Source organism: Pongo pygmaeus, chromosome 6 (genome assembly GCF_028885625.2).
Source record: "Pongo pygmaeus isolate AG05252 chromosome 6, NHGRI_mPonPyg2-v2.0_pri, whole genome shotgun sequence".
Lineage (NCBI taxonomy): Eukaryota > Metazoa > Chordata > Mammalia > Primates > Hominidae > Pongo > Pongo pygmaeus.
The window spans coordinates 60362738-60384566 of record NC_072379.2 but is presented as its reverse complement, the minus strand read 5'-3'; the positions used below and the strand labels follow the sequence as shown (position 1 = coordinate 60384566).

General features: G+C 39.1%; 1 protein-coding gene across 7 annotated transcripts in view; it reads left to right on the top strand.

Annotated features, from left to right (window-relative positions):
* Nucleotides 1–21829, top strand: part of SNX10 (sorting nexin 10) — an 85345-nt gene that overhangs the window by 57546 nt on the left and 5970 nt on the right. For 6 of the 7 annotated variants that reach the window (XM_063667458.1, XM_063667457.1, XM_054495881.1 and 3 more), the window contains 3 exons: nucleotides 12550–12636; nucleotides 16045–16145; nucleotides 16556–16654. In XM_063667458.1, coding sequence (XP_063523528.1) covers nucleotides 12550–12636; nucleotides 16045–16145; nucleotides 16556–16654 — 287 coding nt within the window. Of the gene's footprint in view, nucleotides 1–8609; nucleotides 8716–12549; nucleotides 12637–16044; nucleotides 16146–16555; nucleotides 16655–21829 lie in introns of those variants that run through there. The other variant, XM_054495887.1, reaches the window with a different exon arrangement.

The following is a 21829-nucleotide window of genomic DNA, read 5'->3' as shown; positions in this document are numbered from 1 at the left end:
ATTGCAAGTTTGAGGCTTTCCTGAACCACCTTCAAGTTTAATAATTCACAAGGAAAACTCGCAGAACTCAGAGCTGTTATCCTCACAGATGCTGCTTGTTATAGAGAAAGAACACGAACGAGAACCAGCCAAAGCAAGAGCTGGACGCATGGGCAGTCAGGTGGGGTCCAAGGGCAGAGCTTCTGGTCATCCTCCCAAAGGAGCCATGGGTGGAGTTATCCTCCCAGCACCCATGTGTGACAGTGTGCAGAGTCACTTGGTGTAGCTAGAATTATTGCCTGGCTTCAAATCCATTGCTCTTAGAACAAAGTCAAAACACCTGCACGTGGTCTGTAGCACTCTGCAGGATCCAAACCTCCTTCTTTCTCCAGACTTCTTTCCTGTGCCCCACCTGCCACTCCAGTGCACTTCTTGTTCCTTATTTCAGAGCTTATTTTAGAGCCTTGAATGCTCCATGCACTCTGACCCCCATGGACTTTTACAGATGTTTTTTTCCACTGCCTGGAATAATCTCTTCCCCTAGCCTTTATGCTATGTTGACTGGCTAACTTCTACTTATCCTTCAGGCATCAGCTTAGAAGTCAAGAAGAAGCTTTCTAAACGTTTAACTATAAAAGAGATTTTTATCTAATCAGCTCCTCAGCAGCACCCTGTAGTCAATGCCAGTTAGAAATAGAGAAGGTTTAGGTCAAGCCTTTCAGTATCCTATTGTCTGGTTGTTTAGTGGAAAGTAATTCAGGTCCACCTAATCGAATATGTAAGGACCAAATGCAGTATGACTGATTGTTTTGGAATCTAGACCAAGGGTACACTGAGTATGGAAGCACTTTTCTGTCAATACCCACAGCAAACATTACTAATTAATCATGAGGTTGGCATGTGAATTGAGATTTATTTACCATCCTTGTAACAAGATTCATACAGCCTGGGAGTGACATCTTGGTTCTATCTAAATGGTAGTACTGACCTTAAAATTTAGTAATTTTTTTTTTTTTTTTTTTTTTTTTTTACATTTTGGGGGTGAGGAATCAAATGTAGTCTCTCTTGTTAAAACAGCTTTATGACTGTAATAAATCTAGAAAGAGGAGAAAAGGGAGTGAGAATCTCCCTTGTTAGTTAAGCATGTTCCATTTGCACATTGGTTTGAATTCCCAGGAGAGCAGTATCCGAGCTGATGGATCTTTTCCATAAAAAGGCCTTGGCATTGGGCCATTGTGAAATTAAAATGAATTCAGATTCATTCATGCATGCAACTTTAATTTACAATTAAAATATTATGGTTACATATTTTAATAAGAATAATTAGATGGACCCAACTGAATCAACTCTTCTGTTTAATGAGACAGAACCCAGACTCCAAATGGAAAGGCAGGTGGCTGTGACAGGAAGCGCATTTCAGACAGTGTCTTTTGTGGAGCTAGGCATTTTTATTCTTTTTATATTCGAATGTCCAGAGTGAACTGTTTGATTTTTCTGCACTACTCAGGATGCTTGCCTCAGCCTTGCTGAACTCATCTTGTGGGGTGTATGAGTGAGCATTTGCTCCAGCTGCACACAGTCCCTTTCATGGAGTCGGACATTCTTGCGCAAGCGCCTGCTCCCTCCTCCATAAGGGCACTGGGCTCTTTCCTTGGCACAGGGCTCACTTGGTGTAACTAGACTGTTCCTCCCTGTGTGATGTGACCTGAAGTGTGGGCTGAAACCCCTTTTGAATGTATGTGTGCATGCATGCATATCTCCCCTGCTCTCCTGGATCATGATGGCTGCATTCTACTTTTAGAGATTCATCCCTTTAGGGTAAGTGCTTTTCCCCTTCCCAAATGCACATACTTCATACTAGGTATAACAGCAGCTTCTAGGCAACTACCAGTTATTGACACCTTAGCGATGATACATCCATCACTTCTTTGGCAGGGAATATCCTGAGTAGGACAGGCTGAAGCAGGCCCCAGAGAATTGCACAAACCATGAGGACCCCACCACTGAGGGAGGAGATAGGGCACTATGGGGAGAGCCGGCAGGGAGGGATGTGTTGCCATTTTGGATGAGCAGCCCCTAAGGTTAATATTAATATGTCTAAGATATGCTTATGCTGACCCATGGTAATATTTTGGACTTGCTTTAGGAAAGCATGCTTTTGATATTGGGAAACTGACTGGAAACTGACTGGGCTGGAACTGATGAATATCATTAACAGATAAATAATATTATCTAGGATCCTGTGATGCTGGGTAGTTTGATGGGAAGCAACAAGACAAAACGTTTTCTCACTCCCCAAAACCTAAATTTGTTGTTCCTGTCTCCCTCCTTTCTTCTTCCTCCCTTTTTCCCTTCCCCACCCTCCCTCCCTCCATTTTTCTCAGTCTCTGTTATACTCAGTTATTAAGTGTTCCTGTTTGAAAAAATAGTTAAGTTTCCGTAAGAGGCAATTTACAGTCTTCTGTAAGTAAAGAAAGGCAGCTGGGAATATTGTCTTCACACATACACACCAGGTTTCAGGGAAGGCTGTTATCATTCTGAGCACTACGTTTGTGTTACAGTTACTGTGAGGACTCTGATATTTTTTTTCTGAGCTTGTCCCAGAGAAAGATCTTCCTTCTTTTTTTTCTTAACCCTTCTTCCAGATTTTAAAATAATTGTTCACTGCAGAACATTTTTGGAAAAGTATACAGGAAAAAATAAAACTTTGAGCTATTTCTTTCTAGTCTTTTTCTATACATATGTATATGTCATTTTTAGAAAATTGAGATCATACAGAATTTATAGTTTAATATCTCACTCTTCCAGCTTAGTGTTCTAACACATTTCAAGAAATACTTCACCAACTCTGATTAAATTAGAAGTGGCTTAGAAAAAGAAAGAATTAGTAAACATAAATTCATCTTCGAATTGTTAAGAAATGAAAAAAGAATAACTCTACAGTGGAGAAATCTGACAAACACTTCCTCAGCCAGGTGATCACTGTTAACACCCACAGTGATGTTATGTTGCTAGCATGTGGAAATGATATCACCTGGAAGTGATAAAAATGGCACTTTACCCTCTGAAATAGATAGCCTTCCTTCCAAAAACCTATAACACGAATGTAATCATGAGACAAACATCAGACAAATCTGCAAAATACCTACCAGGGCTCCTCAAATTGTCAAGGTCATGAAAAACAAGGAACGCCTGAGAAGCTGTCACAGCCAAGAGGAGCCCAAGGAAACACAATGACTAAATATAATGTATCTCTGGTGGGATCCTGGAACAACAGATTAATGACATTAGGTGAAAACTAAAGCAATCTTTTTTTTTTTTTTTTTTTTTTTTTGAGACTGAGTCTCGCTCTGTTGCCCAGGCTGGAGTGCAGTGGCGCGATCTCAGCTCACTGCAAGCTCCACCTCCCGGGTTCACACCATTCTTCTGCCTCAGCCTCCCGAGTAGCTGGGACTACAGGTGCCTGCCACCACGCCAGGCTAATTTTTTGTATTTTTAGTAGAGGCGGGGTTTCACTATGTTAGCCAGGATGGTCTAGATCTCCTGACCTCGTGATCCACCCGCCTCGGCCTCCCAAAGTGCTGGGATTACAGGTGTGAACCACTGTGCCCGACCGGCAATCTTAATGAAGTATGGACTTCAGTTAATAATAACATGTCAGTATTGATTAATGAATTGTTACAAATGCAGCATGCTAATATGAAATGTTAATAATAGGGGAAGCTGGGTGTGGGATATGTAGGACCACTCTGTACTATCTTCATAATTTCTCTATATCTAAAACTGTTTAAAATAAAAGGTTTATTTTAAAACAAATATCATTGACATATATATGCTCACATAAAAAGATTCTGAAAGATTGTACAGTGAATAAACCAGTAAACAAAATAGTATTTATAAATGTAGGTTATGCTCCTGTTTGTTAAAAAATTGCACAAAGCTGGGTGTGTTGGTGCATGCATGTAATTCCAGCTACTTGGCCAAGGTGAGATCACTTGAGCCCAGGAGTTCGAGGCTGCAGTGAGCGATCATCAATAGCCACTGCATTCCACCCTATGCAATGGAGTGAGACCTTACCTCTTCAACCCCCAAAACAAAAAAAATACACAAGTTAGAGATGATAATATAATGAACCCCCGTGTATGTACCTACCAACCAGCTTCAACAATTTACTAACTCGTTATTAACTCATAGCCGAGCTATATCCCCACCCCACCTATTTCCTCCTGCTACCACAGTCAATTATTTGGAAACAAATTCTAGATATTATATAATTTCATCTGTAAATATTTCAGTATGCATTTCTAACAAAAGACCTTTTTAAAAAATGAACCACATTATCACATGTTAAATAATTAAACAATTCCTTCATATCATTAAATATTCAATGTGCAAATTACCTTGATTATTTTGAAAAAAATTATATACTTGGTTGTTCTAATTCTCTATTTAATTAGGATTCAGATAAGGACCACACATTGCATTTGGTTGATACATTGTTTAAAGTCTTTAATTCTCTTTTCCCCCTTTTGCAATTTATTTGTGGAAGAAATTGCATCTTTTGCCTTATGGAGGTTTTCATATTCTAGATTTTGCTGATTGCATCCTTGTGGATGCCAATTATTTCTTATTGCAGAAGAGGAGATTTTTTTTTCCGCACTTTTCCTAATGTGTTACAAGATATGAAAAGGTAACTCGCTGATTTGGGATACTACTTGTGTAAAGAAACTTGCAACATTGTGAGCTATTATAAGTCATGTAAAAGGCAGGTCTAGCTAAATCTCATTCACAGTTGTTTATCCTGAAGTAATAAAAGCTTTTCAAAAAATCATCATTCAATACCACCAGAGGATGGTATTTAAACATACTCCATGCTGTAGAGTGGCAAGTAATATCCCTTGTCATATGTCTCTTAAGTTATTTGTTACAGCTGTTATTAGGAAATAAAGGACGGTTGCTTGATATATTCCTTTTGCCCTTCTATTTTGTTATTTATAAAGAACATAGTATAGAAATGTGCTAGATTTTAGTTGTGAGATTGTTATATGGGGGTCCTGAATAGCACTCTGGTGATTAACACACTGGTAAATGCTTTTTTTTTTTTTTGGAGACTGGTCTGTCAGCCAGGCTGGAGTGCATTGGCATGATCTCGGCTCACTGCAACCTCCGCCTCCCAGACTCAAGCAATTCTCCTGCCTCACCCTCCCAAGTAGCTGGGATTATAAGTGTGTGCCACCACACCTGGCTAATTTTTGTATTTTTAGCACAGATGGGGTTTCACCATGTTGGCCAGGCTGGTCTCAAACTCCTGACCTCAGGTAATCCGCCTGCCTTGGCCTCCCAAAGTGCTGGGATTACAGGCATGAGCCACCACGCCGAGCCCACACTGGTAAATTCTATAATCATTAGTTGTATGGAAAAGCACCTAGCGCATTGTTGTTGCACAATGTATTTTAAGTGAGTGAATGAGTCTCCAGTGTAAATACATGAACATGTAAAACACTACTTTGAAATAGGAAAAAAAAAGTCCCAAGAAAGAAGAACAAACTGAGACAAGTTTACATTTTTATGATAGAAAATTCTCATCAAAGCTATGAAAAATTAGTATTCACTTAACACCTAGACATTCTGCTTTATTAGCTTTCGTCTTTTGTGATCTTTCTGTAATCTAAGTAAATATTTTTACAGTTAACACCTACTCATCTTTACTGTGCTACAAAGATTCAAACTAAGCTATGATGGAAAATTTTAAAAAACACACCTATCACAATGGCTAAAATAAAACATAGTGGTAATCCCCCTGGAAACTGTAATAGGTATGTATGATATATCATTGTGGGGTTAATTGTATTTCCCTAGTGGTTAATGATGTCGAACATCTTTCTACGTGCTTGTTTGCCATCTGTATGCCCTATTTGGGTGAAATGTCTCTTCATATCTTTTGCCTGTTTTCTAATTGAATTCTATTTTTTAAATATTGAGTTTTTAGAGTGAGTGAATGAGTGTTTTGAGACAGGGTCTCTCTTGTTGAGGCTGGAGTGCAGTGGTGTGATCTCAGCTCACTGCAACCTCCCACCCACCTGCCAGGCTCAAGCAATCCTCCCACCTCAGCTTCCTGAGTAGCTGGGACTACAAGTGTGAGCCAGTACACTCAGCTAATTTTTAATTAGTTTTTAAATGTTTTGTAGAGACAGGGTTTCACCATGTTGCCCAGGCTGGTCTTGAACTCCTGAGCTCAAGTGATCCTCCCATCTTGGCCTCCCAAAGTGCTGGGATTACAGGAGAGAGCCACCTCACCCGTCTGATAATTTGTTTTTTTTTAATATATTCTAGATGCAAGTCCTTTATGGGATGTGTAGTTTGCAAATATTTCTTCAATCTTTTATTTGCCCTTTTAACCTTATTCACGGCATCTTTTGCAAAGCAAATATTTTTAGTTTGGTGAAGCCTAATTGATCACTTTTTCCTTATGTGGATTGCCCTTTTGAGATAACTTAAAGAACTCTTCTCCTAGTCCTAGGCCGAATGATTTTCTTTGATTTTTTTTTCTAAAAGTTTTTCTAAAAGTTTTCTCTGATGTTTTGTGTTTGACATTTACATCTGTGGTTTGGTTAGTGTTGATTTTTGTATAAGGTGCACGCTTTAGGTTGAGGTTCATCTCTTGGCCTGTGGATGTCCAGTTGTTCCATAATCATTTGTTGAGAGGCTTTTCCTTCTCCTTTGAATTGTTTTTGCACCTTTGTCAAAAATCAGGTAGGCATATTTGTGTAGGTCTCTCTCTGGGTTTTCTGTTCTCTTTCATTGATCTACTGTGTCTGTCCTTCTCTAGGACTCCATTGTCTTGCTGCTGTAGCCTTAACATTGGGAAGAAGGCTTCCTCCCACTTTATTCTTTTTCAAACATTTTTTGGCTATTCTAAGACATTTCCCTTTCCATATAAATTTTAGAATAAGCCCATCTATGTCTTCAGAAAAATCTTGCTGAGATTTTTTATAGGAATTGTGTTAAACCTACAGATCAATTTGGGGAGAATTTCTCTCTATGTTGGGTCTTCCAATTTATGAACATAGTGTGTCTCTGCTTTGATTCCTTTCGATAGCATTTTAGATTTTCAGCATAGAGGACCTCTGCCTTTTAAAAAATCTTGTCAATCTGTTGATTAATTCTGAAACATTTAATATGCACTTACTATGTGCTAGTACCATGTTTGGTGCTAGAAATACAAAAATGAAATACAAAGCTTTAAGAAGCCAGAAGGACAGAGTTTGAGAAGAGCATGTTGTCTGAACTGGCATTTTAGCTAATAAAAGCAGAAAAAACTTCCCCCTCCAAAACAATACAATTACAGTGAAATTGGAAATTGCCTAATATTTACTATTAGTAAAAGAATCACTAGATAGAACATGTTTGGGAGTACAGTCTTTGGAACAAGGCAGATCTGAGTTTGAAACTTAGCTCAGACTGGTCATTTAACTTTGGGCCAGTTGCTTATTTAGAAGCCTCATTTAAACAGTCTGTAAAGTAGGATGAGAATATACTGAGCTCTGAGGGTTGTTGTAAAGATTGAAGAAAACATTTGTGAAACAGTACAATGCCTGCCACATGTCAAATGCCCTGGTATAATACAATACAGTTATTTTTATTATTAGTTTCATCTCACTTAAGGGCTAAGGAAAGGAAAGACAGGGTAGAAGTGGATAATGGTCAAACCTGGGGTATGGGGATGGGGGAAAAACAGGGAACATTGAAATCAAAGGCTGATTATTATAGGATAACACAGGAATTAGGTCTTCAAAGAGTCTAGGAGTCTTTCTTTAGAAGTCTGTTTTCACATGGAGAACAGCAGGGACAGTTAGTCTAAATTTTTAATTCCACTCTGCCTGGCTTTTTCATACTACATATAGTCATTAGGCCCAAGAAGTCATTAAAGTGTTTAATAAGGTTATTAAATTGACTAACTGCAGCTGCTGAAGCAATTTTCCTAGGAAATCCATATGATTCTAGGAAAGGGGCTGTGGAACTGTCCTCTGTGGCTGACAGCCTGTCAACATTCCTTTGAAGGATGGCGGGCAGTGTCGTGAGGGATGCATCTAATTAAGAGATTAGAGGTGAACCTTGGCTTCCTGGGTGTGCTATTTGTAGCTGAAAGTGTGGGGAAACTTCACTAATTCCTACTAATTGCAGAATGGGGGAGGAGGAGACCCATGTGAATTATAGAATATTTTAAAATAAATGTACTTTTATTACTTTCAAGTACATATTTTAACTCCAACTAGGCTAACAAATTGTTGCCTGGTACAAGTCTTAGGGGACTAAGTTACTGAAGCTATCAGAAGGATTTTCAATTATTTCTATGTAAATAGGTGCTTCTGGAGTTCTTTAGGGTGCTAGAAAACAGTTTGTTCTCCCAGATCTTAAACATTGCTCTTGTATCCTTATGCTGTTAATTGGCACATCCTTAGAGGAAAGGGTTTGTTAAATTAAGATAAACTTTAGACCAGCTGCTAAATAACTTATCATTAATTCATGGAGCCCAGGAACCCAAGTAGATGAGGTTTTAATTTCAAATGAAGTTTGATTTTCCTTTCTTGAAGGCAGTTTGTTTATTCCTGCAGGCATTTATTTATTCATTAAATGATACTAATGGAAGGCATTGGATGTATGAGGCATTCAAGTCTTACAAGACAGCCTAAGCTGCCCTACAGGAGCTTAGCGTCTGCTAGAGGAGGCCTACAGGTAATTACAATACAGCACAGTAGGACGTGCTGAGTAGGGACTATGCCCAAGGCAATCCAGAGACATTAGGGGCTCAGAGGAGGGTCAAATAAGTCATACAGGGTGAATCTGAGAAGGGTTCCCAGAAAAAGTGGTGACCGAGTTGCATTTGAAAAATGAATTGGAGTTGGCAAAAAATAGTAGAAGAAAATAGAAGATTAAAAAAAAAAGGCAGTAGGGTGGCCTAGCAATCCAGGCAGAGGGAACAGCTTAGTTAAAGGCATGGAAGTGTGAAGTGGCATGTTGCTTATGGGGACCTACGCTTAGCCTTTGAAGATAAGCAGAGTGGAAATCATGAAAGGCTGTATTGTGCTAGCTGAGGAGTTTGAACTTGAAGGTTATGGGGCAGCCTTTGAAGGATTTTCAGCAGGAAAGCAACATCATCAGAAACGTGTTTTGGAGCCATTCTTGTCTTCATGTGGGGAATGCACTGGATATGGGCCCAGAGATAAATGAGCAGTTCTTGCATTAATGTTGGGCAAGAGGTCCTTGAACCAAGGCAATAGCAGAAGGAATAGTTGTCAGTGGTTCCAAGAAGAATGACTATGAAGGACTTGGTCTGTGTGGATTTAGGGAATGAGTCAAACAGAGGGGTCTGGGAGAACTGGGTTTCTAGCTGGGGTTAGTGGGAGATGCTCTTCACTGAGAAGGGGAGCAGGATGCTGTGGGAAGGGTATGGACACAGCGTGCTCAAGGGACTTCTAGGTGGATCAGGCTAGAGGCTGGATCCATGGGAGAGGTGCCTGCACTGGGATGGAGCTTTGAGTGGGGACCATCAGCTCATGTGAGGGGGTTGAATGTGTTTGGATGAGGTCACCCTAGAATTGCAATAGTGTGCAAAGAACAACAGCCTGGGATGGCTCTCAGGCACAGAAACGTTTCAGGATGCAGAGAGGGAAGAAGTTTGCCATCCACAAGAGAATAGTGATAATTAGCACTCCAACCAAATTAAAGATTTTCAGGATTGAAACAATATGTGGAGTCTTAGTGCTGCAATGAATTTTGAGTGTGCGTTTAAAAGTTTAAGAGACACACACACATACACAGTGACAAGAGATGGAGGTGAAAAGCATAGACCAAGAGCAGAGTACCTGGATTTTTGCTTCTGTTTCCATCCTTGGGCAGAATCTGCTTTATCACACTGTGATAGGGGATATTATGGGTATTTGGTTTAAAAATGGTTTTTTAATCCCTCTTATAATTTAGAATGTGCTTTTAAGAAATGATGGTTTTCTCAATGCGCATGAAAAAAAATAAAGAAATAGAGAAGAAGAAATAATGGCCAGGGCACAGTGGCTCATGCCTATAATCCCAGCACTTTGGGAGGCTGAGGCAGGAGTGTTGCTTGAGCCTAGGAGTTCAGAATCAGACTGGGCAACATAACAAGACCCCGTCTCTACAGAAAATTAAAAAATTAGCTGGGCATGGTGGCACCCGCCTGTAGTCCAGCTACTGGGGGCGGGGTTGGCTAAGGTAGGAGTATCAGTTTAGCCCTGGAGTTTGAGGCTGCAGTGAGCCAAGATCGTACCACTGCACTCCAGTCTGGGTGACAGAGTGAGACCATATCTCAAAAAACAGAAAAAAGAAAAGAAATAATGGCCAAAGAGCATCACTGTAGTGTTATCTTGTGTTTTTTTTTTTTTTGACCAAGTCTTGCTGTTGTTGGCCCGGGCTGGAGTGCAATGGCGTGATCTTGCTGCAACCTCCGCCTCCTGGGTTCCAGCAATTCTCCTGCCTCAGCCTCCTGAGTAGCTGAGATTACAGGCGCCCACCACCATGCCCAGCTAATTTTTGTATTTTTAGTAGAGACGGGGTTTCACTATGTTGGCCAGGCTGGTCTTGAACACCTGACCTCAGGTGATCCACCTGCTTTGGCCTCCCAAAGTGCTAGGATTACAGGTGTGAGCCTTGCCTATCTTGTTCTTATTCTGTCCCCTAAATGATTTTAAAAATACAGAACAAAAATATTTTAAAATAAGACTTTTTGGAACAGTAATTCATAATCCCTGTCTACTGAAGACAAGCAGTGGGACAGAAGTCTCCAGTGCAAGGACAAAGTGTTGCCCTAGAAGGTGAAACTTGATAGGGGCAAAAGTTATTTTCAGAGTGTGGTGTATTTTTTTGATTAAAGAAAAATCCTCTGTGATGAAGAGTCTCATTTAATTATCTGCATGACTCAATGGAGGTGCTTTGTCCAGAAAGCCCCCGATCTCTTTTTTTCTTCTGCTCTCAAGCGTTCATAGCCTGCCTCTCAGATGTGCCCCAACAAGCAATAAAAAAATGCCTGAATTCCAGCCTTGAACTCCCAATCTTATCAAAAAGCTATAATATTTAAAATCAAACTCAGTTAGCAAGTTTATGATCACTGAGTAAATAAGTTATACTTAAAAACTTACGTGAAACATGATACTTTTTTGCTGTACATTTTCAAATTTTTAAACTAAACCTATTTAGTAAAGAGCATTTGTTAAAAAGTATTGTTTTAATTTTTTTTTTTTTTTGAGATGGAGACTTGCTCTGTTGCCAGGCTGGAGTGCAGTGATGTGATCTCGGCTCACTGCAACCACTGCTTCCTGAGTTCAAGCGATTCTCCTGCCTCAGCCTCACAAGTAGCTGGGACTACAGGCACACGCCACCATGCCCAGCTAATTTTTGTAGTTTTAGTAGAGACGGTGTTTCACCATGTTGGCCAGGATAGGCTCAATCTCTTGACCTTGTGATCTGCCCGCCTCGGCCTCCCAAAGTGCTGGGATTACAGGCGTAAGCCACTGCGCCCGGCCTGTTGTTTTAAATTTTACCCCATGTTTTCTATTCTTATTATCGTTATAAAAGAACAAAATTATCTACTGTATATGATTTTTAATATCCCTAACTTCTATGTATAACACAAAGATATTATGAAGATGAAATGATTTAACGTAGGGGAAATGTATTTTAAAAATAGAAAAGTATTATGTAAAAGAAGGTGTTCCTTTTTCTATTAATAAGTTATTATTGCTTATTCTCACGTGGCTGGGATGCAGACACAAAGTCAACTTCAACCTTCTTTGCTTACTTTTCCTATGAGCTTTGGTATCCTTTCTTTTTCTTCTTTTGAGACAGGGTCTCGCTCTTTTGCCCAGGCTGGAGTGCAGTGGCACAATCAAGGCTCACTGTAGCCTTGACCTCCTGGGCTCAAGTGATCCACCCTCCTCAGCCTCCTGAGTAGCTGGGACTATACAGGCATGCACCACCGCACCTGGCTAATTTTGTATTTTTTGTAGAGATGGGGTTTCGCCACATTGCCTAGGCTGGTCTCAAACTCCTGGGCTCAAGAGATCCTTCCAAAGTGCTGGGATTACAGGTGTGAGCCACCATGCTTGGCCTGGTGCCTTTCTTATTTGTGTCCTAGGAAGCAACTTACCCAGAAGGGCCCATTGTTTCAGTTTAGAGAGATGAAGAAAGTAAGAAATGATCACTTTTTATATTTGAAAAAACCTGAACCAATTATTTAAGATTAAAAATTAAAAATCAGTTTTACAGTATACTTTGTCTTCAGATAACCAGTAAAACTATCCAGAAGTGCTCCCACCTCAGTTTTGCATTATTTAAAAAATTCCATTATGTGGCAAAAGTGTTTTCTAGATTTGCTCGTGGTGCCTGATTCATTAACTTTACTTCTTGTTTTTTAAAGGATTACAAGTACCACACTGGTTAAAGCTCATTTCAGTTTTGTTTTAGTGCAGTCGTTTCCTCAGTTCTTTCCAGTCCTACTTGCAGTTGAAGAATATTTCTTTGTTTATGATGCCATTACAGGAATTTGTAAGTGTCTGGGTTCGAGATCCTAGGATTCAGAAGGAGGACTTCTGGCATTCTTACATTGACTATGAGATATGTATTCATGTAAGTATGTAGTCAGTAGAAATAGTAATTTTGAGGGACTTTTATGGGATACATTTTATGGGATAAAGTTGACACTTGTAAAAGTTTTTCTCATTCAAAGAACTGAATTTGAATGATTACAACTAATGCTTTTATCTTACATGAACTGGTAAGATGGTTCCTAAAGTTGAAAAATTACTTATTTGAATCCCTTATTATTCCTTTGTTAATATTAATATTTTAATGTTTATTGCCTTCACATGTGAAGATGTGCATGCATCTAAAATGCATGGGTAAAGAGTACTTATAGCTCATTAACGGATTTCTTATGATCTGCTATAGCATATTTCTGGATAATATAATGCCTGATAACTTTCAAGTTTGAGAGGATATAGAGTTCTTTGGAAAAGAGATGTGTGGTGTTTTATATATAGAATCAGAAGGTGGGAAATGGATATGTGCAATTATTGCGATTAATTTGTCTAGAATCTGAGTAATTAATGTAATGAGTAAGTAACTAGAAATGATGTGCCTTGCGTGGATCCTACTGTATCACAATCTCTTGAAAATGTTGTGTGGTGTGTGGCCTTCTGTGACCATCTTAAACAAGGGTAAGCAAACTTCTCTGTAAAGGTAGTAAATATCTTCAGTTTGTGGGCCATACAGTTTCTGTCGAGACTACTCATTTCTGCTGTTGCAGGTGAAAAGCAGCCACAGACAGTGCATAAATGAATGAGCATAATTATATTCCAATAAAACTTTATGTGCAAAGACAGGTGTCAGAAGAGATTTGGCCCTCAGGCTATAGTTTATTGGCCCTGATTTTGAGGATAATACTTTTTGCATCTAAATCAGATGCATATCAGATGCAAACTAAATTAGTTCAACTGGGGAGCATAGAAATTGACCCAGATTGTATCCGTGACTTCATAGCACAAGTGAAGTAAAATTTAGCCATTATTTAATCTTCCCATTGTAAATAGCTAACTTGGTATATTGGACACCCAAATACCAGCTGTAGAACTTTTCTTTTTTTAAATTTTCCTTTCTTCTCTTTTTTCTTTGAAGTTTCCCCAACTTCGAAAATAAAAGAAAAACTCAGAACTGCTTTTTTGAGTGTGTTGTAAATCCATTCCAGGATATGCCATGTATTTTGATTCTGTTTTGGTTTTACTTATAAGCTCACATTAGAGTTGCATTCTGTGTGGAAAATTATGACTATATAAGAATAAGCATTTGAAGTAAAATGAAATATTTTTAGTTGCCTTCTAACTTTCTCTAAAAAAATTGTGCGTCCTTATCATGCATTTCATGATAGGCATGAAATTTAATTATTCCCAGGAGTTAATGAAAGTATAGATTCTGCTCTGCTCTATAAATAGCCTGATGTAAATTCAGAAATCTCCATCTGGAGCCAGAAATGATGGGTTCCACAAATACTATTTGATAGTGTCCTGGCACTTTTCTGAAATGCTAATAAATTGACAATGGATAAGCCTTGGCTTGGTGGACAGCAAAAACAAGCAAATAGATTTAGAGGAACTTAATCAGTTAGTGATCTCAGTATCCTCTAATCTTGAAGAGACTTCTACCTGTCATACAATTAAAAGTGGATGGCAGAGCTAGGGAGTTCTGGTTGGCTTCTCTTAGTTGTTAACTCATAGAGCTTTGGAGGTAGAGAAGCTGGTCTTTAACTTGTTTAAATTAACCTCAAGGGAGATGATGTCACACAACTCTGGGATCTTAACGTTTACTTAGAATTTTAAACTAGTAGACCCTAGAGCTGGGTAGCCATCATAAATACTCCCCTGAACCTGCCCTGCAAATGAAGGACTTATGGATGGACCTTAGTCTGGTGTAGGTACCAGGTGGATTTTTAGTTATTGACAACCATGGTGGTTGTGAGCAGAGAAATTAAAGGGAATTTAAATGGACCCAGCCTGTGTCTGAGATGTCAGGAATCCCTGTAGTGGTCTGGGATTCTTTAGGGAGAGGGTACTGGGAAGATACCTGCTCAAGCCTTGTTAGGGGACTAGTTCTGGTATAACATGGTCTGCAAACCTAGTCCCCAAGGAGCACATTAGAGTGAGGCCCTGGTGTGTTATAAGTCCACCCACAGGATGTTATTTGCCACAAACTCCTTCCAGCGGGTTTTGCTGCCGTATCATTAAAGATAATGGGATTTAGACCAGTGGCTACCTTGGGGATGAGCCTTTTAACCTCTCTACATTCTGAAGTTTTCTGAACTTTACAAAGCATAAGCATACCAGGAACCATGTCATATATTTCATGAGAACAGTTTGAGAGCTAATGCACATAATTACTTAGATTTCCCAAGGAAGACGATTGCTGGGCATATTAAGTGGTAGAATAATAATTTTTGAAATAGTACTGATCTTGGGGGTAAAAAATTGTTTCTTATTTAGATTAGAAAATCAGATTTTGAAATACAGAGAATAGAGATACTCATATTTTCAAAAATCAGGAGAAACAAATATTTTGCTAGTCGCTTGTTTTACTCAAAGGAGAATATTTACTCTTGTCTTATGTTTACCCAAAGGAGAAGCATTACAGCTGAGCTTAGCATGGGGACACCATCGGTGGCTTTTTCCAACTCTGCCTTAGGGTAGCTGGAAGGAAACCAACACTTAGTAACTAACTATTATTAATAGATAACATTGGCCAAGTGCTTATTATCAATCCTCACAACCACCCTGTGAATTAGATATATACTAGTTCATCCCATTTTAGCACTGAGGAAATTGAAGTTTGAGTGACTTGCCCTGTAGCAGAACCAGGACTGGAATTCCGGTCGGCCTGTCCTCTATGCCAGATGCTTATCCCCATGTACCACGGTCATTCTCTGGCTCGGACGGACATGCTCCCTCTCACATACAGTAGAGAAGGGAATGCTGTTCTCTAGGATTTCTGGTGATTTGTATGATTTGCAGGGTGGCCATGTCAAGGAGATGAAGATTTCTGCAATGTCTCATAAAGGGTCGTGAGGAGGTGTCTCTAAGCCCCAAAGGCTCCTCCAGCTTACATGGATGGTGGTAAAATGCAATGGATGAACCTGAGCTCCTACCTGTCATTTATATGTTAGGATTTATTTTTTATGATTTATTCTTGAAAGCAGTGCTCACAGGTGAGTAGGAGGCTCCTTCAGGACACAGGGAGTGGCCAGGTCATACCTCACCTTGGGGCAACACTGCTTATTTCCATCATCCTGGCTGTCTTCAGGGCTGTTATGTTCCTGGGTTATGTGCAAGATTTCAGAGTACTGGCATAAATATAAATATAAATATAAATATATGTTTGGTGGTTTAAATCCTATTTAGAATGAATATTGAGATCATATTATGAATTACAGATACAAGAAATGCTTTTTTTTCCTCAGGTAAGACTCATTTTTCTACTTTTTCTGTACAGACTAATAGCATGTGTTTTACAATGAAAACATCCTGTGTACGAAGAAGATATAGAGAATTCGTGTGGCTGAGGCAGAGACTCCAAAGTAATGCGTTGCTGGTGTAAGTGATTTAGAGTATACTGAGGAGACTTTGTCATTATATTCAATATTTAAAATTGATGTTCATTAAAATATGTAAGATATGAAGGATTTTTATAGGCTTTTGCCTTGATTACAATATGTAGCTTTAGTTTTTTAGCTACTGCATCTGAATTTAAAATTTATCACTTGAATTTCACCAACTTTGATGGGTATAGGCCATGAAAGGCCTCAGAAATGTTTAAAGATGGGTTTTTCTTTAAGCTGACTTCCTCATACCCTTATTATATAACTATATAATGTATAATCATAACTATGGAATAACTGTGTGATAATAATCATCATACATAATTTGCCTTCACTTTGAGGGATTTCTGTAACAGAAGCACCTTGAATTAATCATTTAAAAACATTTTTTTTCTTTCTTCTAAGACAACTGCCAGAACTTCCATCTAAAAACCTATTTTTCAACATGAACAATCGCCAGCATGTGGATCAGCGTCGCCAGGGTCTGGAAGATTTCCTCAGAAAGTGAGTGTCCAGAAACTTTTGTGGCCAGACAAGGGGTGTGAGCAAGTGCTTTGCAAGAGCTGCATGATGGTGTGGGGAAGAATGTTCCTGTTTCTGAAATGCAAATAATCTGCACTAGAGCAAAACCCAGTGGTCCATTTCCTATATTAGAGCACCATCTTGTGGCTCATGTCATCTCGTACATATTTGGGACCAAGTCTTCTAGAAAGAAAACAATGAACAAATTGAATTAAATAACAAATATATGGTCCTTTAAGCTGTCAAGCAGATCCAAATTACATGGGCGTTTAGCTGACAAAAGTAAAAATTTGCCAGGAAGCAAATATGCCTAATTATCAAAAGGCGCTTCTTAAAAACTGTCTTTGTTTACAATGCTTAGAATTTACAGACCAAAATCAGCTCAATAATGGGCTGCTAATATCCTTCTGGGTTCCTCTAATGGTTTAACACTGATCTTTGAAGGGAGTGTTTATAAAGGAGTATTTGGTGGCGTGTGAACAGTTTCAGTGAGTTATTAACTCTGGATTACTCTGTGATGGTGGGTATTGCAGTTAAAGCTGCCTGAGTTCACACTACCCGTGATTTCCCTCCCCCGCTCCACTCTTTGGAATGCTGGAATACCCAGAATGCTAGAGGCCATATAGCACACTGATTTACACCTAGACTCCGAGGCCAGGCTACCTGGGTTCAGATCCTCGCTCTGCCACTTACTAGCTGGGGGCTTGGGCAGATCATTTACCTCCTCTGCCTGTGTCTTCCCATCTATAAAATGGGGTAATCATAGTACCTACCTCATAGGGTTGTTGAGAAGATTAGACAAGTTAGTGACTGTAAAGCACTCATGACAGTGTCTGGCATGCAATGTGTGCTGTCTTCGTGTTGGCTGTTATTATCTTAATGCACTTAGACATGAGACAGCTTTTGCTTTTCTAATTTCCAATTTTGTAGATAAGGAAATAGGCTGAGTCATGTGACTACTAGTTACTGACAGGACCCAGTCTCCCGAACTGTTTCTTTTTCTAGTAGTTTCAGGATCTGAAGTCATCTCCTTTGGGGTTCACTAAATAGGACCTTAGAGCTAGCCTGAAATAATATACTGCCTCCTCCCCATTTGGCTCTCTCATAAAGGGTTTGGATATTAAGTATGCACATTAATATTAATATTTATTTCTATTAGATTGACTTAGTGCCTTTTCTTTGAAGGTGTCCTAGAAGCATACAGAAAGATCCAAAATTGTAAATTGAGGGAGAGTGGGCCAATGAAGAGAAGCCAGAGGAATAAACATGGCAAGAGACCAGAAGAACAGATCAGCAGAGCCAAGTCCTCCAAAAACATTTCATTGTATGTTTGGGGGGTATCACAGGCATGGCAGGACAGAGACCTGGCCAAGTTTTTCCTGCCCTTTCCCCTAGAGGAGGCCTCTGATTTTAATTGTCTCTATGAGGCCCAGGTGGCTGATGGCCTCTCCCTTGAGATGTGGTCCCTGCCACACAATTCTACAGAATTGCCTGTCACTCTAGTGTAGAACATGTTGTCCTCGGGGAGCTGTGGCAGCTTGTCTTCTGTAGGGAAGTCTTATTTCAGGTCAGAAGACAGCATGTACCTCTGAATTATATTGCTAGTTAAGTGCAGGGTATGTGTTTTTGACCAGGAATTACTTCGTTGTTTTGAACACAACCTTTCTGTCCACAGTTGATCTACCCAAATTAATGACCCCGTGAGTGTCATTCAGCCATAGTGGGGTTATGCTTGTGCCAGGTTATTTTTGCATAGTGCATGGTTTGACGGTTTGCTGGTTGTATTTGATGCAGATGTCATAGTAGAAAGTGTCCTCGTTCAGGAACTCAAGGAGCCGGGTTCTAGGTCTCCCATAATCATGGTTCCTGGTTTTTTTTCTAGCTGCATGTGAGCCTTGGAACAGTCACTTCATTCCTTTTAAGCCTTTGTTTGCTATAGAGTGGGATAATATTACTTACACATAGCCAACCTCACTGGGTGGTTGTGTCCTACAGATGAAAAGGACTGGAAAAAAACTCTAAAAACCATGCAGCAATCCTTCATTCAACAGATGTTTATTAAGTGAATGCTTTGGGCCAGGCTGCGTGCCACGGACATAGGACTGCACAGAATGAACAAGTCCTTGTCCTTCTGACACTTCCATTCTAGGGGGAGCACTGTGTACACATCCAGGGCTACGGCTGGATTCATTAACACTGAATCTGGATTGTCATCCGATTGGATTGTCAAATCATGGAATTGGCAGGGGGTTCTCTTGTGATATCACTTGTTCCACTGTGGTGTGTGAACATTTGTCTACAAGTTAATATTTCACTTTAAAAATGAAAGCTGGTGCTTCCACACAGCCTAAACCTGAAGGAAGTAAGGAGTCAAATACCACAGGGCTGGCTTCAGGCCTGACCTGAGCTCTGTGGCCCCTGCTGACCCTCCCCAACCTCCCTTCTGTGTCCTTCAGATCTGTGCTTGCCCGGGTTGTGTAAGGTAGCACCCTCCATGTCTTTGCCCCTGGTGCCCCCTCCCCTCACCCAACCTGGGTCCACTTTAGGGAACTGGATGTGATGTGTACCTTGGCACTGTGTCTTGGCCCCAGTTTGACATCCTCTGAGCCCCCATTGGTTACCTGTTAAGTAGGGCCAGCCATCAATAGCCTGTACCTTGTTTGTAGAGGAATTTTAGGAACCACAGCATTAAAACATGGAAACATGCTTGTATTGTAGGTTTTTAGCATGTATTTTTAAAGCCTGGCTTTCATGTGAGTTTTGAAGTTATGAACCAGAAGCACTAAATATGTTCGAACCTTTTGAAACCACAATGTCTTTGTATATGTGTATATATACCTATTTTTCTTTAAGGTCATTTGTGAAATGATACATATGTAATAAGAAAGTACTGATCTTTGTAGAGGAATTAGAAAATTGTTTCTTTGACTAGGTGCCAAATAAGAATAATTTCTACCATTTATCGAACCACTTTCTGCGTGTTTGGCATTTTACATGTTTTAGTCTCAGTACTAAAAATCTTAGGAGTTGGGTATTATCTCAGTTTTATAGAGAAAGAAATTATAGGAAAGGTGGACATACTATATGAATCCCAGGACCTGGCAAATTTAAAATTAGCAGTACTCTTAAATGCTGGCTAAATTTGGTATGATTGTGACATTTTTCAAATATATTCATTTTTCTTCACTCTTAACTATAATCTCCCTTTTGTATTCTTGCCCCTGAGTAATTATAAACTTAAAGTCCCTTCTAATAGTTACGAAAAGAAAGTTATAGGCTAAAAAATATAAACTCAGTAAGTCTCTAACTATGAAAAATGGAATCCCTACTAATTTTTAAGTTTGAATGGGATTTTCAATTTAGGTTTGAACAGATTTGTTCATGACTGGGAGCCGCTTCCCTTCTTTACTGAATTCATCCCATTAATACAACTACATTTACCCTACAGTTTAGACTTTAGTATCATGGTTTTGTATTTCTTCAAATATTAAGGAATATTAAAGTTTTTTTACAAAAGGCTAGTGTTGAACCATGACAGCTAGTTTTACACACACACGATTTTTATGTCTTTGTGTTCAATAGAGGGCACCACAGCATAGATCATGAATGTCTTCAATGAAGATTTGTAGGTTTTATTTTTTCTTATAGTAAGAGCTAAACAGGCTGAGTTAATTTTTTTTTTCTACATCAAACTGCTAACCTTCCATGTACTATGCAGATGTGTATATGTATCATTGTATTGGGTTCAGCAGACCCAGGACATCCTTAGTTAGGATGAAATGATTTTGCATAGCTATATATTGTTCTCAGCTAAACCAGCATATAATACATCTAATAAAATCATGTTCAGGAAAACTGCTTTTCAACTGTGTCCAGTTTAGGGAAAAAAAACAGATTTTGCTTTGTTTAGTCTAAAATTGTTATGGGGAAAGGAATAACTTCTGATTTGCACTATAAATATCTTTCTAGAAATTCTTTTAAAATCCTAGAGGCTAGTTTTTATTCCTTTTATAAAGGTTTGAAAATCATATACTTTTTAAATGGAGGTTTCTACAAATGACATTTTATTGACTGTTTTACAAAGTACTCTTTATATTAGGTTTGAAATTGATTTTGGGCTATTAGATTTGTTTGTGGAAAATATGGCACAAACATGACTAAGGAAAAAATAGGATTTAATATTATGATGGTGGCAGTCACAGCCCTCTCTGATAGTAAGCCAAATAGTACTCAAAATTAATTAATTATGCTCACCTAACCAGATGGGAAAACACTCTCAAAAATTTTCATTTTAAATTTCAGAATGAACTATCTGACTAAAATAAGAAGCATATAAATACATTTAAAAATTATTTTTGCTTATTTAAAACTCATGGAGTATGGTGGCATGAATTTAGCCAGAGAAACAGAGGAGATTCCAAAAACCAAAACTGTGCCTAGCCGACTCACTGGTTTGAACTCTAGGCCTGGCGGAGTGTTCAGATGTCCCTTCCCCAGCCACATCTTTCTCGCCCTTTGGAGTTGTGAGCCGGATGAGCCTGGCTCCTTCTCTTTTCATCTGTGTGTCCTCCAGATGGCAGTATTGAGCAGAAAAAGAAAACGCTGGGAAATAATGAGTCTAATGTACAGTAAAATTGGAAATTGAATTATAGCTCAAGAAAAAGGACAGTAGCCTTGAGGTCCCGATCAACCTGGACTCTGATCACTTTTGTTTGCTGTACCCATGTGTTAAGTTACTAGCAAGTTAATAACAACACGTGAGCGGTTCAAGGCTCAGTAGAATTGCTTCAGACATGAAATAAAGCTAAAATGAATTTGTGTCCAATATCATTGGCATTAGTGCTCATTACTTTTGTGGTGTAATGCCTCAAACCATCTAAAATCAATTTTAAAGATTACCCATTATTTTATAAAGAAAATAAAACACATTTCCAACAGAAACAAAGCCACGAGTACAATCCCATGAACAGTTCCTTGTACTTATGGCAGGCAGGAAACCGCGGACAGAGGCCACAGGAAACACTCTGCTCAGACTTCACAGACTTCACGATCCAAGTTCATATTAATGGATTGTTGCTCTATAACTCTTCTCTTAATCTGAAGTATTTAAAACAAGAATGGTAAATATTTGTAAATGTAGAAAATAAATCTTAAAGA